This window comes from Mytilus edulis, chromosome 7, assembly GCF_963676685.1.
Source record: "Mytilus edulis chromosome 7, xbMytEdul2.2, whole genome shotgun sequence".
Classification (NCBI taxonomy): domain Eukaryota; kingdom Metazoa; phylum Mollusca; class Bivalvia; order Mytilida; family Mytilidae; genus Mytilus; species Mytilus edulis.
In genome coordinates this window covers 64,323,421-64,343,240 of record NC_092350.1, presented here as the reverse complement: position 1 = coordinate 64,343,240, position 19,820 = coordinate 64,323,421, and the positions used below count along the sequence as shown (strand labels likewise).

Sequence of the window (19,820 nt, the reverse complement as noted above, 5' to 3'; positions counted from 1 at the left end):
TCAATTGCAATGCGGATACTTCCCAGCTATGCAATTGTAACCATGAAGAAGCAGATACACGAATGATTGTCCATGATAAGCTTGCTGCTGAAAATGGTTGCAATAAGTAATTTCAAGTACGTACTGACATAGACATAGTATTATTAGGAATTGCAGTACTCGAAAGTAAAGGTTATGACAAATTGTGGAAATATTTTCGAAGGAATAAAGACTTTCGATGGCTTTATGTACATGTCATATCAAATGAGTTTGTTCCTCGTGTAGCAGCTTTTCCCTTCTTCCATGCATTTAGTGGGTGTGACACTGTGTCGGCATTTCCTCGGGAAAGCAGCTGATTTTTTTAATTATCATTTGGTCTATCCATGTACCAAATTTCATGCTTGTATCATGATTTGCACAATTATGTACACAATATCTCCCACTACAATGTAAGAGTAACGAGTAACTAATATGTAAGTATCTGTTTCTGTAATGATTAAAAAATACATTTTCTTTCTTTGTTCACCGAAAATCCCCTTCGAGTGCCTTTCACATTACAGGAAGTTGTCAATTTCATTAACACCTATTATAGCATATTTTAATTCAGCCAGTTAGCTAAAAAGGTCATGACCCTTAAAATCATCCAATGATCTGTTGAGATCACCAGCAACCACACGTTGATTATTTTTTTTTATACAATGGGTCCGGAAAGGGATAAATTTCCATAGAATAAGAGTCGTCTTTTATAAGTCGTCGTTGGCATGATACGGTTAGGATAACCTCGTATATATTTTGATAAAAATGCTAATAAACTACTAACGGGAGAGTTTGTGCTTGATTTTGATTCGATGGAGATATATTCTTTCAACATGATCAACATATATATATATATATATATATGTATATATAAACAAGCCTAAATTGAAAACTAAGTTCAAACCTATGATTGCGTTGGATAAAAATACGTGTGCATGTAAAACAAATTTCGGTGTAGAAGGGTCTAAAAACAGCACAAACAACATTTTCCAAAAGACCAAAAAATGAAAAAGCATATTTAAACAAAACGCATTTGACTAAAAGGTCAAACAACTGATGTTCTTTAACCCTGCTGACTGCCATTGGCGATTGCCAAAAAAAACCAAAATTGATCACAAGATGTAACAAAATGGATCTTAAAATAGCTTTAATACTAAACAGAAAACAATTAACTAGTGGCTAAGATGTTATGCCACAAACATAAGGTGTTAATATTTTTTTTGTACACCAGATCCGGATTTCGACAATAAATGTCTCGTCAGTGATGTTAGGGATCGAAACGGTATTTGGAAGGCCATATTTAATGTACCCTCATTTTTAGATAGACTTTTGAATTTTAAGAGTCAATATGATGAACGGATCATATAAACCGGAGGGGAAATATGATACAAGCCCAAACGAAAAAATATAAACAAGCCTAAATTGAAAACTACGTTCAAACCTATGATTGCGCTGGATAAAAACCGCAATTTTCATACGTGTGCATGTAAAACAAATTTCGTTGTAGAAGGGTCTAAAAACAACACAAACAACATTCTCCAAAAGACCAAAAAAGTGAAAAAGTATATTTAAACAAAACGCATTTGACTAACAAGTCGAACAACTGATGTTTTTTTACTGCCATTGGCGATTGCCAAATACAATTGATCACAAGATGTAACAAAATGGATCTTAAAATGACTTTAATACTAAACAGAAAACAATTAACTAGTGGCTAAGATGTTATGCCACAAACATAAGGTGTTACTATTTTTTTTTTGTACACAATTATATATATATATTGCGGAACTGGTCCTTTTTACTGATAACACATGTTTGCGTTTCTATTATAATTGAAGTGGAATTATCATGTGCTTTTCACATGATATAAGTGCATATCTATTAAAATCCTAAAAGCTACCAGTTAAACAAACTCTTAATAAATGGTTAAGTCTTTTAAATAGATATACAAGAGCGAGCTCCCCTACTATTGTGTATTGCAGAAAAAGTTCAGATCACGTACGTCCATAAAGAAGTCGAATTTGACGAAGCTTTTTATGATGGCAAGGTCTCAACTAAGTCAATTTCTAATTACTGGAGATTTGGTTATAGATTTGTACCTGCCTTACTTTTTAGGTAAATACTATCTATAATGATGGAAAAAAGGAAATAGGCTATCATGACACGTTTTGGATAAATAGGAAAAAAAACCACATTCAGAAATGAAAAAAGAATTTGCAACATTTAAAATAAATAGTCCGTTAATCAATTTTGCAAAATTGACCTTAGATGAATTGAGCTATTTATTTAAAGTGTTTTGTCACATAGGTCTTCAACTGTTTCGGTACTTTTAAATGTTTGGCTTTGCGCGTTTCTGATGAAGGTAAATCAAGAAAAGCGCTTCAGACGCATACAATTATTTAACGTGTTGTTTTTCATTTTTTTCATCGTTTCCCGATCAAATCCTTGCTTCTTAAATGTATACAAAAACATAAAACGCTATTCCAACATGGCCCCCCCAGATCATTAGAACAATGTTCTATTCCTTTTACGTTGGATTATGTTTATTTTCTAAATGAAGGCACCAATGCTTTATACATGGCACTGAAATATACCACTATTTGTTATGGTGAAACATTTGAATAAACTAGTGCATTATATACTTATATTTGATTTGATTTCAAATAAGTTAGTTTTAATTGATTACTTCCTTTCTTTCTTGTTTAACTTTAGATAAAAAAATCTTTTATTTCGTAAAATAATTTGTTAATTCAAATCTGTAGATTATTCCAAACAAATACGTAGGGCAACACACTAATGACACTAATTTAATCATAAATAAAAGAAAGTTCAAACAAAATGAAGTATCCGGAAAATATCAAGAAAGACTGTATAACCACAGTAAATACGGGAGGTTTCGGTTGTTGCAGTACGGACTTTACATCTTGTAATAGGCATAACTAAAAAGAATTCATTTCATTTATATTTTAATATATCGCAAAGCAACCGTATCCTACAATTCCAATAACAAACACTTACCCACATCTTTACCCATATTTACTAAATTGAAATTCCGTATGTATCTAATGAACTATTCCGTATGATAGCAGAGTGTTACAATCATTTATTCTTAGAAGAAATCAATAAATGTATGTCGAGCTGACATTATCTTGATTATGTTATTGGAACAACAACATGCCTTTTTCACTAGTAAGTCAATATTTCATTTTCAAAAATAGATAAATGTTATATATTATCAATAAATTACTTTTATCACAATCAATAGACAACATACATTTACACTTAAACGTTCACATTTGCTATTGTGTATTGACCTTGATTAGGGCAAGTATGCTCAGGAATGGTATAATGGCATAGAAATATATTTGAAGATCTGTAATTATTGTAAAACAATGTGTGTAATAAACATGATTAATCTCGGTATATATAACACACTGTGATTCTCCTGATGTATTGAACCTGCTGTTGATTAATTAAAATCGTTAGATCGATCACATCATTCGTATTTATCAACAACACAAACCTTGAACTTTTATTCCAATTCGTACTGTTTTATACATAATGTATTGGATCACTACATTATATTGTCAATTAACACATGACGTAATTGAGAACTCGTTGTTCCTTCTTTGCTGTCATCTGAATAAACAGCCAATAATAATAATGACAATAAGCCGTGCTGATTTAATTACACATACCGTCTTGCTTGGTAAATAGCTAAAACTTTGTTTTTTGTAATTGCTGTCATGCCTTTATCTTTTTCTTCTTTTTTCTCTATGGTCGGTCTTGTTTTTTTTTTGTATTAGTTTATCATGACAGCTGCAGAGCCTGTCCGTTCTTTTAATAATAATCCTTTCCATTTTTTTTTTCAAATTCCATCCTAGCCCTCCAAAAAAAAAAAATCAAATGATAGCTCGCTTAGAAAAGAGGCCTATTTTTATTTTTTTGAATTTAGTTCGAAGAAGCGACACACAATAAAAAACATTAATGAAAATATAAATATTCAGATATTCAAAAATAATTACAAAAAAAGGTACTGTCTTTGTGTGAAGTAAATAAAACACGTGGTTTTATAAACTGTTGAAAAACTGATATATCATGAGACCGACGCGTTTGATTGATGATTGATGGTATTGTCTCACATTTTGTAAATGAAAAAAAAGATGAAAAGAAAAAGAAAAACAAAAATTCTACTACTGGCGACACTTTTGCATGTTTTGCATACCAATAAACAACAGGCTCTATATGCTTCAGTAATACATTGTTCACATATGCGTCATCAACAACCCTTTTTGTTTCCGTAACACATCGTTTAAGTAATGGGTATACACAAAAAATCAAGCACAGATATGTTCTGAAATTTAAGCTTTTATTACCTTTGGAACATAGAAGAGAATGTGGTACTGCAGTTGTATTAAGATTTGAAAAGATTATGAAGTATAACATAAGAATATTTAATTAGATTGCCAATGGCGTAGCTTTACATTAAAGACCATCAAGGCGTTAAAGCTTGCAAATATAGATCATAGTAGAACCTTCAATAATAAGCAAAACGTACACTGCATAACAAGCTTTTAAAAGCCTCAACATGACAGATGAAAAACCATTCAAACAACAAATTGACGGCCAGATTTATGCAAAACAAATATGATATTCTGTAGCAAACGATACCCCACACGATTAACAGATTCCTGACATGAATCAAGAAGCATATACTTAATTATTGATAATTTAAGACTTATATCCAAAAAGTTTGGATATACTTATTATTTATTAAATGGAGAAATTATTGAGGGATAAATTAACAATCAAAATCCACTTTCTGATCAAGTGAACGCAGAAGTAGAACAACTAACATGTACTTGGTTTCGATTTGGAATCTCACACAGCTTTCAATTGCAGTCCATGCAGCTGAATTTGATAACATTAATCTGCAATTTTGATAACTATAATGTGTTTGTGATTGTTGTTAGCAGAATATTCAAAGACAACTATTTGAACAATGATATAAATATGTTTTTCTTACAGTGAATCATATCTACCAAATTATTGATTCATTTCTTGCATTGTAGATCCATGTGTCGGTAGCGTTAGTCTTTGTGTTGTTTACGACATCTATAACTGTACAACATGTCCAAGGTATGTTTGTATCTTAACAAGCTAATATAGCCATAATAATAGTTTACATGTCAGTTAACTGCTAGTAGTCTGTTGTTATTTATGTATTATTGTCATTTTGTTTATTTTCTTTGGTTACATCTTCTGACATCAGACTCGGAATTCTCTTGAACTGAATTTTAATGTGCGTATGGTTATGCGTTTACTTTTCTACATTGGCTAGAGGTATAGGGTGAGGATTGAGATCTCACAAACATGTTTAACCCCGCCGCATTTTTGCGCCTGTCCCAAGTCAGGAGCCTCTGTTAGTCTTGTATTAGTTTAATTTTAGTTTCTTGTGTACAATTTGGAAATTAGTATGGCGTTCATTATCACTGAACTAGTATATATTTGTTTAGGGGCCAGTTGAAGGACGCCTCCGGGTGCGGGAATTTCTCGCTTACTTTGAAGACCTGTTGGTGACCTTCTGCTGTTGTTTTTTTCTATGGTCGGGTTGTTGTCTCTTTGGCACATTCCCCATTTCCATTCTCAATTTTATATAATAATTAAAGAGAAATGTTAAAACAATTGTATTAGAAACAATCTTTTACTCAGACCTATAGTATTAAAGGCAAAACTTGTAATGTATCGTTCAAAAATATTGTATACAGAGAACTGCTTCTTGGATAGCCTATTCTCATCATATTATAAGCACTACCTGTTAAGGGCATACAATACAGTTACAGGGTAGGTAAAGACGTTGCTAACGTCAAATGTTATTTTCGCGACGTCAAACTGTGACATATCGGAAAAAGATGCATTTTTTGACTGATTTTTATCATTCAAACTGACCCTTATTTTTTAAAACGACATTTTGTTTCATTTTGCAAAGGGATTATGTCAACCAAATTTAAGAAAACTGTAAATAGTGCATTTTTTTAAAATTTTGATTAATATACAGCAAAAAATGACGTTTTCTTCTCAATTCATGACCATTTGATAAATATGAGTTATTTCTGAATAAAAAATGCATAAATTTTTAGGATACTTATAAAATACAGAAATTACAAATTATTTAACAAAAAACAATTTGTGTTTATCTTTTAAAACAAAAAAGTTATGTCTGTCTTTCGAAAGGAAAAATACGGCCACAAATCCGAATTTTGAGGGAATATACAAAACTTCGACCTCATTTAACTCAAAAAGTAGCACATGAAGATATATTTGACTTACAATGTAATCAGGCACAAATTAGCCTAAATGGGAATTTTCATCAAACGGAATCAAAACTGTATCGTATGCCCTTAAAAGTACAATGTTGACGAATAATTTATTGAAATACTAAACACAATATACATTACATGTTTAGAGTATACGCACATTACTTGTTATTAGTATACGTACATTATTGTTTAGAATCTCTCCACAACAGATGTACAACATGTACTAGCTTTATGGTAAACACATAATATACATAATGTTGAGGTTCTAAACGAAATAGACATTACACGTTTAGAAAATACGCAAAAAAGACATTAAATATTTAAGGTATAAAAACAAAATCATTAAATGATTAGGTTCTTAGCACAATCATGGCAAAAGACAGAACATGTCTAGGACCTGAATACAATAGACATAAATATATACGTTGATGATAAAAAAAACCCGTTAAGGATGCGATCCGTATATAATCTAAATACAATCTTTTACACGTTATACTGACAGTAAATAACTACGGGTTATTTTTATAAAGTAGAGTGTTATGCTGCATACGAATACATACTTTATTGATTACAGTTGTTGATCTTACCAGTGTGAACTGTAATTCTACTATCTTGTCGACCAGCTCAAATAAATTCGTTCCACTGGTATCAGCTAGGAATGAAAGCAATAACTACAGCTTTCATTAGCTAGGAATAAAAACGGTTACTTTTTCGACATCGACGGCTGCTATTATATAGTTGAACTGGAATATAGCATGTATAGCACTTACATACGTAGCTCCCGACTTGGGACAGACACATACATAAAAATAGCGGCGGGTTCAACATGTTGTGTTGATTAAAAATCTAAAACAAGACCGGGATGATGATGTATGGGTGTTTAGAGTCCGACTATCCTGTCTGGATATCGCGGACTGTATCTACCTATTCTATAGACTGGAGTCTGTCGGTCTTTCTGCCTTCATTTTACTCCGACTGCGTTGGTCTTGCTGGTACGGAGTATCAGGACGTGCTGCTTGTATGGCTGATTGTATTGCCTCTTTGGATTGTTCATTGTAGACGTGCGATGTGTGCGGTGGTGTGAGCAGTAGGTCTGGGTGGTCGATGTCAAACCCATCTTCAAAGTCTTCAAACTGCGCTTGCCTCTGTCATTGGTGGAGGTGTAAAATACAAGGCGGTGGCAGGCCTTGTTGTGGTTGTAGGGACTGGTGACAATATCCCTATTGACTACAACCCTAACTGGTTCCCCTTTGAACTTAGTTGGTGTTAGTACATGTCCAACTACGCTGTCTCTTGCCTCTGTTTGTGTGTTGGTAGTTTGTTGGACTTGCTCAGCAGGCATCACGGCTGTTTTTGTTGCCTTCTCCTGGGTGGCTTGCTCTTCAGGGCCGGCTTGGATTTACTAGAGGATGCCTCTGGTTCCTTAGACCGGGAAAATAGCAAAACTCTATATAAATCGATATTTTGCCGGAGCTGTCAAAATACCCACCGCCTTATATTTAAGACAACTAGTTCTCAAAACTGTTTTATGGTTGGAACCGACTAAATCGATTATAGCTTTAGTCAGTTCTTGGTCGAACTGTTCAAAACTGTCTTTGGTCAGTTCTTGGTCGAACTGTTCAAAACTGTTGTAGGGTAGAACTGTCCGGGTCAGTTCTAGGTAGACATGATAGAAGTGGCCAAATCAGTTCTTGGTTAGAACTGTTCTGACAGATTTGATGAGAGGTTTGAAGTGATCTCCACTGTAGATATGATTGTTTTCATATTTTAGATATGTATTTATATACCAAACAGACAAAGATGATATGAACTCGCATGATTACATAATTGTAGTTATTTCTTAATCAATCTAGAGGACATATATATACACAGTGCTCTTGTCTTGTCCCGAGTATATGAGAAACGAATGATACCAACAGAACATTCAAATTCAGTGTTCTAAAACAAACTGACAATGCAATAACAAAAACAAAAATCGCCAAAAAGACAAAAGACAAAAAACTGCATACAAAACACAACAAAGAAAACAAATGACTGAGCAACACGAACCTCACCAAAGACCGGGGTGATCAATAGTAGCATTGTGTGTCGTAAGACAGTATTGTTTTTAATGAGAATACTTGAATAAATGACTATTTCACTAATGAAGGCATTCACAACCACATGTGTTTAATGTAGTAACAGACTATTGTGGACGTGACGTTTGTGTCGGCGATAGAGATGTAGAATATTCATACACGTTCCCAAACTATATTTAATTCTGGAAGGTGTCCACTCTGTCGGGCTATTTCTTTTGATATGAAGGATTCCGCTCAAATATGTTTTGAAGCATATAAGTTTTTTTGGAGAACAGATTTATGTTATGTCAAAGTGGAAATTGATAACAACTATGTATTGGTATGACCTTTTTATACATTTTAGACATTTATTGCAACTTTTACTTTACAATCGAATATTGTTTGTCATTATGATTTTTATCGGTGTATGGGATATACATAACAGCGACAAACTACATTGTGTTAGTGTAAGACTGTACACGCAAACCACAGAGCTAGGTCAACAACGACCAATGTAAAGGTTCATTAAAAAAAAATCAGGCAACTTGCCATTTAACAGTATAGGACAGAGAAGTAAGGAATATGACAGTTGTTTTCCATTTTTTGATGTGTTTAGCTTTTGATATTTCATTTTGATAAGGGACTTTCCGTTTGAAATTTTTCATGAAGTTTTTTTTTTATTTTACTTTTTTCAGTCCTAAAGATTATAACTTCAGAATAAACTCATTATTTCAATAATGATTTGCTTTAAAATGAGTTCGTTCTGCACTCGTTGAGTGTTTTCACTTGTCACTGAAATATGCAAGGTGAATAAAAATCTTAGTTGGATGGCGGTTGTTTGGAGCATTAGATTTTAAAAGATTTTACATCTGAGCATAGTTTTGTGTGGACGTAGCGCACGTCTGGTGAAGAAAAATATGTGTTAACCTGTTATCTTTTGGTGGCTTTTATTCGTTTGTTTCTCTGTCCTATATTTTCTCCCATTGATCTGTTTATTTATTGTAACCCTGTCGTGTAATGTTGTCATTTTAATGTTATGATAAACACTGCCATTAAAGCGGGTGGTTTGGCATGCAACAAAACCAAGTTCAACCCACCATTTTTTCATATAATGCCCTGTACCAAGTCAGGAAAATGGCCATTGTTACATTATAGTTCGCTTCTGTGTGTGTTACGTTTCGGTGTTGTGTCTCTGTTGTTTCGTAGTTCTCTTATATTTGATACGTTTTGATACGATATGTAATGTCTATTAATGGAAATGCAATAACGGGTTAAAAAAATAAATAAACAGCTGGACATGAAAGCTCTCATCTATAAACAATAGTTATACAGTTCTGTTATCTACCAGTAACACAACGAGAAACTCGAAGTGAACTCATGACGCTTTTTCTGTCTCACCAATTTGGACATTTCAATAAACAAGCTTGTTTAAATTTTGTTTTACTTGATAACTTAGGAATGAAAGATATCGAAAGGACAATTTTATGTTAAAAAAAATTTCAATGATATTTCATGTCGGCAAATGAGCACTGACCGCTGGTGATATCCACGAAAACGAGATAAGCTAACACCTTGATAGAAGACCAAAGCAATATTATTAGCAGCGATAAATAAAATTCAAAAACAACTAGCCAGTGACGGATTGCGACAAATAAACAACATTGTTTTCTCAAATGAATTTCAAAATGTTATAAAGAACAATATCAAAATAAGTAGATGTGGTATGATATTCAAATATGAAACTATCCACCAAAGTTCATATTGAGTTGATATAAGCAATTATGGGCTTCATGTCGACTTTCTATACATTGGTTTTGCCTTGTATGTGTGTGTGTGCATCGTTGTATTTCTGAAGGAAGCAAAACTCGTACAAATTTCTTTTAGGTATTAAAAGACGGTTTGCCGACAAAATGGTGTCTCCCTTGAAGTGTAAAACACAAAAGAGTTAAATTCACCTTTGGTGACAATTCTGGATGGAATTGTATAGGTACAACCAGATGCAATGTTGAAATTATAATTATTCCTGAAAAAAGAGATTCAAATGTGTGTCCAATTTCATCATTTGTGAAACTGAAAGAAGCAAATCCCGACTCCATATGCAATCTATCATTTTTTTAATAAGTTAGACAAATCATGGATAACAATCCTAAACCTAGGCATTACACGTTTTGGGTATACGCACAATCTACATTTCACGTTAAGGTCTAAGCGCAATATACATTGCACGTTTCTAATCCTACTGCAATAGATATTACACATTCAGGGTATAAGCACAATATACAGTTCGCGTTTAGGTCTACGCACAATATACACTACAGGTGTAGGGTCAACGCACAATATATATTACATGTTAATGTTCTAAACGCAGTAGAATTACACGTTAAAGATATCCGCGCAATAGACATTAATGTTGAAGGTATACAAACAATATATATTATATGTTTAGGTTATTAAAACAATAGATATCACACGTTTAGGATCTGAACATATGGAATAAACATGTAAATAAATGATAAAAATCGTTAAGGATTCACCCGTATCTACATAAAACCCTTCGCATGTCACACTGACGTTTAAATTGTAAGCGTCATATTTATAGTGTACAGTGCTATGTTACATAAAAATACATACTTTATATATTACAGTTGTTGATCTTACCAGTGAAAACTGCAATACTGATATCCTATCGACCAGCTTAAATAAAGACGTTCAGCTGATACTAACTAGGAATGAAAGTGGTAACGTTTCCGGCATTGACGGCTGCTATTATATAGTTAATCTGGATTATGGTACCTTCATGCGTAGCAAAACAGAAGTAACAGTTTCCGTAAAGAGCATGCTTGATTGTGGGTATAAAGTAGAAATATACCCAGGAGAACCTTTAATAAATAAAAATATTGAGGTAAACATTGTTATTTTTCTACAAAGTTGTTACATCTAATCCATTTATTTTGTTGATTTAAAACTATTCCTGTACATTTTGTTAAGAAAGATTGATTTTTATTTAAATATTGTAAACAGTCAGGGGCATTAATTAAAAAAAATATTTCTAGCTAGTTTATACATTTATGTACTTTTCTTTTTAAGAATTTGAAAACTTAAAAATAAATTTCAATAGAAGCATGAGCTCAATCTTAATTTTTTTTTTAATGTTTAGATCATTTTTTCATAATCAATTAAGATTATATCAAATTTGAGAGGAACCAAAACATAAAAGATTACTTAAAAAGATCTGACAAAAGGAATAAGGGTTTCAGGAGGATGAGTTTTTTTTTCTGAAAAAATTAACCGGATATGTGTAAAAAGTTAAAGCTACTTAAACATTTGTTAAATGGCATGAATTGACTACAATACACAAACTATCTACAAAAGTTACTTATACACATAAAATTTGAAATAGCCTTGTTTTCAACATAAGTTGAACATGTTGAATAGTTTATTTTAAATGTTTAAGTCACGCTTCTCGTTTTGAAAACGGCATACATCTTAAACATACAACAGCTTTTTCTTTGTTTGGGGAAAAAATCAAACATAAGAAATATAACAAATCATACAAAATCCTAGAATTACATTACTTTTAATGCTTACACAAATTAAGGTTAGAATAATCCATTCATGAAACAATGCACGACAACATAAAACATATAAACATAAAGGAATAGCACTGGTCTTCGCCGATAATTCGGTCAATACGGAAGATCTTCACAGCACTTAATAACAGAAACTGTTCAATTTGTTTAAAATACAACATAATAACGAAGCTTTTGGTGGCGGATCCAGGGGGGTCCGGGGGTTAGAACCCCCCTTTTTTGAGTCGATCAATGCATTTGAATGGGAGCATATAGTTAGAACCCCCCTTTACTCTGGGTTGGGAACGCCCCCTTTACTCTGGGTTGTGAACCCCACTTTTTAAAATGGCTGGATCCGCCACTGGCTTTGTAGGTTAATCATGTTCAATTTTTGTTTGTTTGGTTACTGTCTGAATGATGTATACCCACTACACGTCATGCAAATCTATTCAATATTCAACAGTTATGATCAAATAAAATCAATAATACTTTTATCTTTTTAATCATGATATATGTCTTGTTAATCTAGCAGTCGTTCAATACAAAATACTTTATTTCTTTCCACAGACTCTAGATTGTGATTCTAATCCTACATGGGCAGGTCATTTTCCGACCACAACCATATTTCTGAGGTATGTAATGAAAACCAAAAAAGATATTAATTACATCAGTACCAGATTTGACAACATGATGACTAATATCATATATCGTTCCTGTAGTTCGTGCTACCAAACGCCTACAATTTACGGAATACCAAAAGAGAGGCGTAAGTATGGTAAAAAGGTTGTGTCCTATTAAAATAAGGTATTTATTTCGATACCTTATTTTAATATGTTTTAAATTTATTTTTCTAGTTTTATTCGTATTTATGTGTCCTTATGCTGTGATGAGACCATGGAAGACGAACCATTTTAATATTGAATGTTTTTGATATGATGCACTTTGTTTTTAAATAAAAAAAGAACATTGTCATGATTTAAAGTAAACTGTTCATTTATCTTGAGACCCGATTCTAGAAAAAAACTCAAGCATATTTAATTCAGTTTTTTTGAAAATATTTAGATATAGGTATCTTCACATTTTTTTTTCATATCTATACTATTAAACGAGAAGACCTCATTTTGTGTGTCGCTTCTCTTCTTTCCACAAAACAATTCAAACCAGCAAACTGGCGGCCTTATTTATGTACAAAAAATGAACGAAAAAAAAGTAACACATAAACAAACGATAACCACTGAATTATAGGCTCCTTACTCAAATGTTCATAACATACTAAATCTACTATATCTAGTATCTATATATATATTTGCAAAATAAAGAAACATGATAAAACCTAACGTGATCAAATCATAGCAGTCATTTATAATTCATTCTAGATAACACTTAAACATTTCCCCCGTCTTTTAATGAAGGTATTGTCATGGGTAACAAACTAAAAAAAAATGAATGATACCAAAAGGACATAAACATTCGTGGTTGTTAGACAAACTTAAAAAATGCCATGGCAAAAAAATATAATCGACCCAGAGACTAAAAAATCTGCATACAAACCACAGCAAAGAAAACAATTGCCTGAGCAACACGAACATCAATAAAAACTGAACTGATTAAGAGATACTTTGTGTGCAGCAAGAACTTATTGTTTTAATGGAAATATTTGACTAAATAATAAATACAATGGATTAACTTAATTTCATTGGTTTCAATTTCGTGGATTAATATTTGATTTCGTGGTTTAACCAATCTTCGTATTCAAACTTGAAAAAATAGTGACAAATGAGTGATACATGTACATTAAACATTTGAATTTGAAGTTCACTTGTACCCATGAAGCCTCGATATTTGGCTTTCAACGAATATTAATGAATCCACTGTATTTAAGTAATGAAACCATGTACAATAACATGTGTCTATTGTAGTGATAGGTTATTGTGGACGTGAGGTTTGTGTCGGCGATAGAGATGTGGAATATTCATACATGTACCCAAGCTATTGGAACAATTTTGGATGGTGTCCACCATGTCGGTCTATAGCTTTCTATGTCAATGATTCTGCTCAAATATGTTTTGAATCATACCAGTACATGTATGTTTGGAGAAGAGAGTTGTGTCATGTAACAGTAGAAATTAATAATAACTCTGTATTGGTATGATATTTGTATACAATTCAGAATTATTTTTTTTTAACTTTTACTTAATTGATATGATGTGTCATTTATGGTAGAAAGACTGACAATAGTTTGAAACGCTCTTCGTCTACACAAATTAAATACTGTTTAATTGTAACACAAAGACAAATTGGGAATGAACTCATAACGTGTTGGTTTTCTGTCTCATCTGTTTATAGTTTTCAATAAACAAGTTTCCATCTTGTTTTACTTAACTTATAAGATATGATACCAGAGAGAAAATTTTAAGAGAAATATCGGCTGAGGAACACAGATTACTTTTTCAGTGATACCACATCAACATTCTGAGATTATGTTACATCTTTATTGAAAATGAATCCAATATCTTTAGTAAAAGAAGATCATAAACCTTTAACACCAGTGACTGATTGCTAGAGTTGCAAATAAAGAGTAAAATCACAAAAAATACTGAACTTAGAGGAAAATCAATTTGGAAAGTCCATAATCACATGGCAATTTCAAATAACAAAACGCATCAAAAACGAATGGACAAGAACTGTCATATTCCTGACTTGGTACAGGTATTTTCAAATGTAGAAAATGGTGGATTAAACGTTTTATAGTGCTAACCCTCTCACTTTGATGACAGTCTCATCCAATTCCGTTATATTTACATTGATGCGTTAACTAAATAGACACAATAAATAAATGTTAGATTTTTTCTCAAAAGTATCCCATAAGTTTATAAGGAACTTTCTCAAAATACTGTAATGTGTTATGAATGTCAATGCAAATACTATCCACCAATGTTCAATTGAGTTTAATTCATGCCTTTATAGACTTCGTATTGCTTTCATATGCATTGATTTTTAAAGCTATGTTAATCGTAGTATTTTTTGTATCCTCGTTTTAATTACTTCAGGTATTAAAAAACAGTTTGCGGGAAAAATGGTGTCTCCCTTGGAGTCTAAAACACAAAAGAATTGAATTCACCTTCGGTGATGATTTCAACTTGAAATGTTACAGTACAACAAGATGCATTGCAAACATTCGAATCATTCCCGATAATAAAGATTCACAGTTGTGTCCAATTCAAACACCAAAAGGTAGGGTTCCATCAAGATTGCAGACGGAAGGACCAACGTTCTACTCCGTAATATATCTATCAATTTAGAAAATATCAGGAACAGAAACATATTCATTATGATTAACACATTATAGATTGCAATTCATTTGTAACGACGTTTTATATTTTCTCGCATGTGTTTTGAAAGTGTAAATTCTGTAATATAGGAAGTCGCCTTTTTAAATTATGAATTATTTTTTTATTATATATTTATAATTAATAAAAATGATATTTTTTATTTTTTTTCTATTTTTGTAAAATAATATATTATTTCGAAGCGAACGTAAATACTAAACACGTCTGGGCGATAGCGTTCCTAAAGGTCAAGTTTCATGATTTTTTTTAAATAACGCTGAAGCCAACCTAGTTATTTAAGTAGAACATTCTGATTAAAAGAGGGGCGAAAGATACCAAAAGGACTTTATCATTCATTAAATTTCACATTTACAACAACAGCAATCGACACATGAATAAAAAAGTGCAATGTCATCGTATGTATTAACCGAACAGATTAATTCAGAATTGAAATGAACTTTTGTATTTCACTTTAAGCGAGACGAGGCACAAGATGAAGTTTAAAACTAATGCGAATATTAAATGCTCAAATTCAATATAATAGCCTGAACGTTCTTGAATATAATAAGGTTAATACAAAAGTATTTCATTGTCTGATGTTAAGCAATGAACAATTTATGAACAAATTGAATGTTCCTTCACGAAATTGGTGAGTTGTGCAATTAATTAATTTGTATCAATATGAGGCAGGATTGTAGTAACTGGTAACTGCATTAACTTTGGTAATACACCTTTCATTCAGTGCAATTATTTTCCGACACTCTTTTTATTATCAATCGTGCACATTTAAAACCTATTGAGATCATATTTTATATAATGAGTATTTTTTTTTCCAGTGACGAATACTCGTAATGAAAAGTTACTTTTAATTTGTCTTTTGAAAACTAACTTTAAAGGTTAATGTAGCATCATATTCAGGTTTAATCCCTGATTTTTACATAAGAATATGTGTGTATTAAGTCAGGATTATTACAATTGTTTCGTGCAGGTGTTTTAGCATTTTATTTTGCCATTTGACTACGTGCGTTCCTTTTAAATTTTCTTCGGAGTTCGGTATTTTTTGTTAGTTAACTTTGAGTTACCGGGTTATTAATTTTGTATGCCAGATTCATATTTCCTTAGAAAAGACGCACCCATGCACTTGAAAATAAGATAGTCTGATTGTAAATGCCTAAAAAAATTTAAATAGTTATTAAAGGCACCAGGATTGTAATTTAGTACGCCAGTCGCGCGTTTCGTCTATATAAGACTCATCAGTGACGCTTTTATCAAAATATTTTTAAGCTAAACAAGTACGAAGTCGAAAAGCATTGAGGATCCAAAATTCCAAACACCAAAGCCAAATACCGGTAATCTATGCTTGGAATAAGAAAATCCTTAGCTTTTGAAAAATTCAAAGTTTTGTTAACAGGAAATTTATAAAAATAACCACATTATTGATATTATGTAAACATCGATTTTTTTTTTAGCTATGGCATTGTAAGTTTCTTTTTGATCTATGAGTTTTATTGTACCTCTGGTATCTTTCGCCCCCTTGCTACGATTTGTTTTCTGATTCCTGATAGGGATGTTAATGTTCAGTAGTTGTTCCAAACGTTGTTTTTTTCTTTATTCTACAGAATGGAGGACAAGGACAGGATACTCTAGTTTGTACGCGGAATCAGGCGATGAATATAATGATAGTAAAAACATGACAGCAATCATTTACCTAATAATTTCGTCTGTTTTGGTAATGGTGTGTGGATGTTTTTGTAAATATACGTATAAAAGAAAAAGCAAGGAAAGCAAACCGAGGCCAGGTAATTGTAAATGCTCATTTAACATGTTTAAAGCCTTTCATACGATTTTTTTTTAAATTTTATGTTTGAATGATAAAGATTACGCTGAAATTTTAAATGACGATGCATGTGTGGATTTAATCAATAATATGTAATCGTACAACCTCATACTGCATTGGCAGCTATAAAATGCCACCATTAGAAAACAAAACAACGGCTTCGTTTATGACAAAACAGTTAACGAAAAACAAATATGATAGTCAGTAAAAATTGTCAAAATTGTTTCTGACTTGGAATGTGCACATATATAACATAGTTTAGTTAAATATCTTTGTAAACTATGATATTCGTTTTAGCTATCCAATTGTTATCCTTGTGTAAATGAATTGTTTAAAATAAAATAATACAAACAACATGTGCAAAGAAAAGGACTTTAGATTGATTCTCATTTTGTAACTACAAATAACGTATGCATCTTAAAGTTTTATATATCTATTTTTGATAAATATTTGAAATACAAGTGCAACGCTTCACCGCCTTTTACAGCGATATACTCTACGAGATTTCTACACGACACAAGTCATTGTCAGAACTACACTCTTCTGTCCTGGTACCTTTGATAACCCTTTTCTGTCCTCATACTCCAATTGAATAATTATTGATTGTGCTTTTTGTTAGTTTAGAGACAAAGATTTTGATACAATTGTATCTCACCTAATTTTCAGTTAGTTTTGCTGTAAAATAATTGTTATAATAAACATTAGTAGTGCTATGTTTACCTGGTAGAAACACAAGCCTTGAACAATGTTTAGCAAAACCAGCATTTCATGATTTAGGATATTGCCCAGTTAAAAAAGGATGGTCTACTGCCAACAGAAATAAGATAGGTATACATTTTCAAACAACATTGTTGTAGTGTAGTCAAAGGAAAAGGGATGCTTTATTTATCTATGTTGCTGTACTATTTATAGGACTCTAAAATGCGATGGTCATGCTAAAGTGCGACGGTTGTTTGTTCGCTAAAATACATGGTATGTCACACTAAAGTGCGATAGACCAACAGAGTAAGACTCGAGGTTAAAATTAGTCTTTTTACAAAATTTAATTGGTGTAGATTGCCGTTCTCACAGTCTATTACCAATGGCAACACCTCCTCATATAGTCATAGTTCTACCAGGTACAGAAAAAACACAAATTTGCCGACAAAGCACGATCAGGTTTAAATCAATTCAGTCATTAACATTTTGTTTCAAGGTGTTAATAAAATATTTGTAATTTATCTTCCGGTAATTTTTATTCTGAATTTGTACAAACGACTGATAACGTCATAATCAAACCAAGTCCTTACGTCTTTATTTTCCCGGACCATTACACTTTAGCGTGTGTAGACTTCGCACTTTAGCAAAGACCATCGCACTTTAGCGTGACCATCGTACTTTAGCGTCCCCATCGTACTTTAGAGTCCTACATACTTATAAAAAAATCAAGCACAGACATGTTTTTCTCATGTACGTTAACTCAACATGTATAAGTCTCAATACAATCGTATTGATATTGTGCTGCATGTGAGACTTTATATTGAATTTGAAAAAAGTACGTAAAACGGGGAATACGATTAACACGACGAAACATTTTTTTCTAAATTGTAGTTGAAGGTATGAATGGCATGCAGAACACTATACATCAACGAACGGAAGATCAACCGACAGCATCTGAATCCAGTGACGAAGATCTGGGTTATTCAGAAAACATGCGAGGAAGTATCATAAATGTTCGTAATGTTCCAGAAATAGGACCAATGTCTGTACATGGTACAACATTTGCTTATGACAATTCAGAAACAATAAATGACGAACAGTTACAGGATGCAACTCAAAATTACTCTCACTTACACTTACATCAACTATCATCATGGTCAGAAAACATTGAATATCACGATACAGATCAGCCTCCTTCGTACGAGGAGGTCAGTCGATGTGACCAGCCTAGGTGACGTTTGCTTTAAGCTCTGCCTCATTTATATGAGGCGGTATTGGCCTTTCTTACGTTTGTACGAGCTTCGCCACAGGCTTCATATGAGAAAGTGTACATATTTAAACAATCATCCTGACGTTGTATATACTAGCTTTTTCTCCTTCGTATTAGGAGGTGTCTGCCTTTACAACGTTTTGATTACCAGCTTAACCTCCTTTAATCGTATAAGGATGATATAAAAATAACATTTCTAATAGTTTGTTTACTAGCTGCGCCTCTTTACTATGAAGGTGTATGTAGTTATTACCAACCTTTTTAAGGTTGTCTTAAATTGGTCGATCTCAATCAAAGGAGAAGAAAAGTCAAAGATGTGAACAGCCTTTCTGACGCAATGCATAATTGAAGAAATGTCAACAAGGCAATATCATTCGACATGGTACTAGAATGTCAGACATCAGATACAACGGACAATAATTTGATCATGCTGCAACAGATCAAACGGTCATGGTGTAATGAAAAACAAAACGAAAAGACAAAACACATGAAACAGTACCGAGTCAAAAAATCTCTCTTCATTTAACATGTTTATGAACATGAATTAATCTGTGCAATTGAACTGTTAATTTATGAAGAAACACGTATTATGTAAACGTGTGTCTAAAACGGAGGTTTCAGGCTAAAACATTTATAAATATCATGTTTAAAACAACAATAATAATAAAAGAGGTGACATCAATATGATGTACAAAACAACAACAATAAAAAAAATAACTTTAAA

At 32.3% G+C, this 19,820-nt stretch overlaps 1 protein-coding gene across 1 annotated transcript; it reads left to right on the top strand.

Annotated features, from left to right (window-relative positions):
• The first annotated feature begins 3,079 nt into the window (after positions 1–3,079).
• LOC139481981 (uncharacterized) lies at positions 3,080–19,820 on the top strand. Its single transcript, XM_071265554.1, has 8 exons — positions 3,080–3,204; positions 5,088–5,154; positions 11,038–11,294; positions 12,529–12,727; positions 13,881–14,107; positions 15,012–15,195; positions 16,910–17,089; positions 18,718–19,820. Exons 1-8 carry the CDS (start codon positions 3,190–3,192, stop codon positions 19,059–19,061), a joined length of 1,473 nt encoding a protein of 490 aa, XP_071121655.1. The 5' UTR covers positions 3,080–3,189; the 3' UTR covers positions 19,062–19,820.

What these genes read in the sequence shown, in the direction of transcription:
- LOC139481981 (XM_071265554.1), top strand. An exon ending in TCCAATTCAAACACCAAAAG is followed by an intron (nt 15,196 to 16,909) that starts GTAGGGTTCCAT and finishes TTTATTCTACAG; the next exon opens with AATGGAGGACAAGGACAGGA. An exon ending in GGAAAGCAAACCGAGGCCAG is followed by an intron (nt 17,090 to 18,717) that starts GTAATTGTAAAT and finishes TCTAAATTGTAG; the next exon opens with TTGAAGGTATGAATGGCATG.